Consider the following 4,547-nt stretch of genomic DNA (forward strand, 5'->3'; position numbering starts at 1 on the left):
GAAAACGGCCCCACGCAGCGTCAGCACGCACTTTCATACGTCAAACGTCACGATGACGCTGCAAATAGCGCCTAAAACAAAATCCAAACGTCGCCGTTTGGTACACATGAAAATAATTAAATAGTAATATATCTATATGTATTTAAAAAAAAACATGAAATCGCAACCTGTCTATATTTATTCAACAATACACAGGAAGTCTGTCCGATCACGAACTCAGCAATGAAGGAGCCACCGATAACGCGTTAAATATGATATTCATATAAATCGGTGGTGCAGCATTGGCTGAAAACGTGCAAGAAAACATTTTGCCACCTCTTTCATGCTGTGCTGAGAAGATTAAAGATCAATACACTTAAAGAAGATCAATACAAATAACTCTGCTTTTGTGTCCGAAGGTCTCAAAGGCAGCCGTCGGCGGTGAAGCAACAGACAGTAACGCGAAGCCTGTTTATGTACGAAAAAAGGAACAGCAACGATATTCTAATGCTATATATACTTTTTATATTTATTTCGGAGGTCTCTGTTTCCCTCACCATCAGTCTGAGGTTCTGAAACTAACAGCAGCATCGCTTTTAGTTGAAAACAGTCCAGGTTTAGTGAATATCCTCCTGCAGAAACCTGAAAAAGAACAACATCGGTCTCTGGGGATGAGAGACATGAGGAAAAAGTTTGAAATAGATACTTTTCTTTATTGTCACTCCATTAAACGTGGACAGCCCAAAAGGTTCATCTAGACCAGGGGTCCTCAATCCCAGTCCGCGAGGGCCGGTGTCCTGCAGGTTTTAGATCTCACCCTGGGTCAACACACCTGAATCACATGATTAGTTCATTACCAGGCCTCTGGAGAACTTCAAGACACGTTGAGAAGGCAATTTATTCTTTTAAATCAGCTGTGATGAATCAAGGACACACCTAAAACCTGCAGGGACACCGGCCCCCGTGGACTGGGATTGGGGACCCCTGATCTAGACATTTTCAGTGGGAGAAACGTTTCATCATCATCAGGGCCCTGTTTCAGGAAGCCGGTTTAGTGGAAAAACTGAGTAAGTATACCCTGAGTTAACGAAAACTCTGGGTTTTCGGTTTCACAAAGCGAGTTCAGCTGAAGCCTCAGTGAGTCACTATGACGACACACGCCGTGAAGCTAACCTGCCCCCTAGCAGGTTTACTACAACTAACCCTGACTGACCCCGCCTCTTTGTCGGAAACCTGACAGCAGGAAGTGTCAGACATGGCGTGTCCCTTCCTTGAAGAGCCAGTAGATCTTGAAGCCCAAATTCTCCGCAGAGCTCTCCGCCGGGAGAGAGTGATTAGAGCGCGTATGGACATCTTATCATTACCTGATGATTTCCTGTGCGAACGTTACCGTTTCTCAGCACAATCAATAAGTTATTTGGATAACATCCTCAGGCCATATATTACGCATGTGACACATCGCGGACATGCGCTCAGTCCATTACATATTCTTTGTACCGCACTCCGTTTCTTTGCAAACGGGAGCTTTCTGTACAATATCGGTGACGCTGAGCACGTTTCCAAGGCTACCGTCTGTCGGGCAGTCAGGAATGTTACAGTTGCACTGAAACGTCTCCTGTACTCGTTTGTGGTGTTCCCCGGTCACAGACCCACAAGATTCATCAAAGAGGGATTCCACAAAATTGCAGGTATCAGGATGAACAAAACTCAATGCATGATGTGGTGATACGTGAACTACCACTCAAATGGTACATAAATTTCCAGGGTTCCCAGGCGTGATTGGCTGTATAGATGGCACCCACATCCCAATCATTGCACCCTCAGCAAATGAAGGAGACTATGTGAACAGGAAGTCCGTCCACAGCATCAATGTACAGGTACATAATTCCCTGTAGCATTTCACACCAACAAGTGATGGCATCATGGTAATGGATGCTAATATGTGTTCTCTGCACTGGGCAGATCATATGTGATGCTGCCAACATCATCACAAATGTGGAAGCCAAGTGGCCAGGCTCTGTACATGACTCACGAATCTTCCGGGAATGTACACTGAGCACCAAATTTGGACATGGTGGGTCGAAGTAACTGTGAAATATACAGAGACCAATTGCCACAGGGACGTTTGCACTGACATGTATTCTTCTGTCTTAGGAGAGTTCACTGGCCACCTGCTTGGTGATAGGGGGTATCCATGTTTACCCTATTTGCTCACCCCTTACCCTGACCCTGAACCGGGCCCACAGCAGCGTTATAATCTGGCCCATTGCAGGACACGGGCCAGAGTTGAAATGACCATCGGAATGCTCAAGGCCCGGTTCCAGTGCTTTCGTGGACTCAGGGTCACCCCAGAAAGGGCATGTGACATCATTGTGGCATGTGTGATCCTACACAACATTGCCACGATTAGAGGTGAACAGTGTCCAGCTGAACCAGACAACAGCAGTGATCCACACGATGAACATCCTGACCCACCCACGAACGTACAGGATGGAAGAGCAGTCAGAGACACCATATGCCACAACCATTTCCTGTGACCCGTCAACCCAACATGTTACAAGACAGATACTGTGGTCAACTGCCTTTATTGGTCACCCTGTATGTCCTGTACACAAAGAATAAATGCGTATATTAGTATGTTGTACAAACACTGACATGATTCGTCCATCTATGATCACTCCACCCACCCTTAACTGTTGTTCCAGCAGTACAATCTCCAGCTTCGACTTTTGGATCTGCAGCTGGAGGTGCACCATTTCCATGTCGCACTTTCTTATCTTCCTGGCCAGATATGTCTTATACAGCTGCTTCACAGGGAGCTATTGCAACAAGGGACATAGCATTGGCATCCATAGTACATGCCTACTTAGGTTGGTTGTAAATCAGTGCTGAACAACCCACTGTGGAAAGGTTCGTTGTAGGAGTGGCTGGACCCTCTTCCTCTTCATTTCCAGCATCACTCTGCCGGGGACATAGTAAGTCCATGGTGTCATCATAGTACCACATTGTCGTCAGTTGTTATATTTTCCACTGTACGCTGTATACCTCATAGTGTGGCTCTGTTGCGGCCTCCTCTGTAGCAGCTGTCACTGTTTCGTCATCATGTGCCTGTGGTGGTGACATTTAACAACATTGCTGTTCTACTGTTGACACATGTAGTCTGTGGAGTATTACGAGTACTCACAACTGCATGTCGGTCTGGCTCAACAGGGGGCTGCACCAGATGCAGTACACCATCACCATCAACTGGAAGAATATGGGGTTCATACAGGTCACTCATGACTTATGTGGGCGCAAATGGCAATTACCAGACATACCAATCACCATACACCTCATTGTCAGTATGCTCTCAGAGACAACCGACACTGAGGGAAGGCAAAATCAGTAGGTGTCAGGGTGGAAACGCTTTTATGAGCTTTATGTTGCATTGAGGTATATGTTCATATGTTACTCTTATTGGGAAAGGTACGGAATGTACTACTCGCTCTGTCTCTGGGAACAGGGAGCTCACCCTGTGGGAGGTTAACACACACACACGCATGTATGCAAAATTAAAGGACACTGCTATGCTCATAATAAAGACGTACCACTGCAGCTCGGTGTGTGTGAGTCTCTCCCTGGGCCCTCACCCGTGCAGCACGTTAACAGTTTCCAAGTGTCTCAGTGTTGTTTATTCACCTAACTGTTTGATGACTGTCATTCTCTGTCAGTAGGACAGTAACTTCACTACGACATAGTTCATTTTGGTCAAGGTGACTGTGCAGAATGGATGTATGCACGCCATGTATTGTTTTGGATTTACCCCTTATGTAGGCACTTGTGTCTTGCGGGGTTATTGACTCAGAGGATGTCCCCGCAGAGATGCCTTCGGCCACAGGGCGCCCACTGTTTTGGCTGAGGGCCAACTGCTCAGCCTCTGTGAGTGGTGGTGGTGGTGGAGGACCCCCACCTGTTTTTCGGGCCTCCGCTTTTTTTCTGTTGGCTGTGACGGCACACATTTGGGCATACAGAGTAAGCAAATATGTACTTGTAATGTGCTCAGATAATTTCAATATGTGCTTACAGGTGGTATATTACTGTAGCCTCTAACTGCAATTGATTTACATAGGACACACAGACCAAGCACTATGGCTCATAATACAATTACACCTTACCTGTTTGGACTATGTTTTTATATTTCATTTTTACTTGCTGCCAGGCACGTTTGGGGCCTGTTGGGTTGCACCTGCGCTCACATCACGTCACAAAATAAAATGTATAAAATAACAAATAAAATAACATATGATAAAATAACGTGTTAAATGGGTGGAAATCCCTCGATCAATGTTTATATTAACACTCACGCATTGACTCTGTCGGCTATGTTTTGCCATGCATGCTCCCTTTCCTTTGCAGCTGCGGCTGTGTTACTTTTTTTCTGCATGATGTGCATGCTGTCGGCATATGCTGCCATCAGAATTTCCGCCTCGAGCGCTGTGAAATACGTCGACCGCGCCTTCTTTCCCTCCGTCTCCATGGTGACTCGCTTAATCTGTGCTCCACTGATCTGGGCTTTATGTATCCTCGTG

At 46.1% G+C, this 4,547-nt stretch overlaps 1 protein-coding gene across 1 annotated transcript; it reads right to left on the reverse strand.

Moving 5' to 3' along the window:
* Positions 1–2,570: 2,570 nt before the first annotated feature.
* Positions 2,571–3,977, reverse strand: LOC146624846 (uncharacterized). Its single transcript, XM_085364179.1, has 5 exons — positions 3,782–3,977; positions 3,164–3,225; positions 3,025–3,087; positions 2,881–2,940; positions 2,571–2,798 (listed from the first exon to the last, which is right to left on the reverse strand). The coding sequence occupies exons 1-5, from the start codon at positions 3,975–3,977 to the stop codon at positions 2,571–2,573; spliced, it is 609 nt and encodes a 202-aa protein (XP_085220305.1).
* Between the last annotated feature and the right edge of the window lie 570 nt (positions 3,978–4,547).

Source organism: Diplotaxodon limnothrissa, linkage group LG10, assembly GCF_057381915.1.
Source record: "Diplotaxodon limnothrissa isolate DT_005_m linkage group LG10, D_limnothrissa_male_GT1.1, whole genome shotgun sequence".
NCBI lineage: Eukaryota > Metazoa > Chordata > Actinopteri > Cichliformes > Cichlidae > Diplotaxodon > Diplotaxodon limnothrissa.

Bases quoted from the DNA above. Each gene is read 5' to 3' on its own strand.
- LOC146624846 (XM_085364179.1), bottom strand. From the start codon at position 3,977: ATGTGTGCCGTCACAGCCAACAGAAAAAAAGCGGAGGCCCGAAAAACA. The intron at 3,226-3,781 runs GTAAATCCAAAA...ATATTCTTCCAG, and splicing joins CACAAGTGCCTACATAAGGG to TTGATGGTGATGGTGTACTG. The intron at 2,941-3,024 runs GTATACAGCGTA...TGTCCCCGGCAG, and splicing joins CAACAGAGCCACACTATGAG to AGTGATGCTGGAAATGAAGA.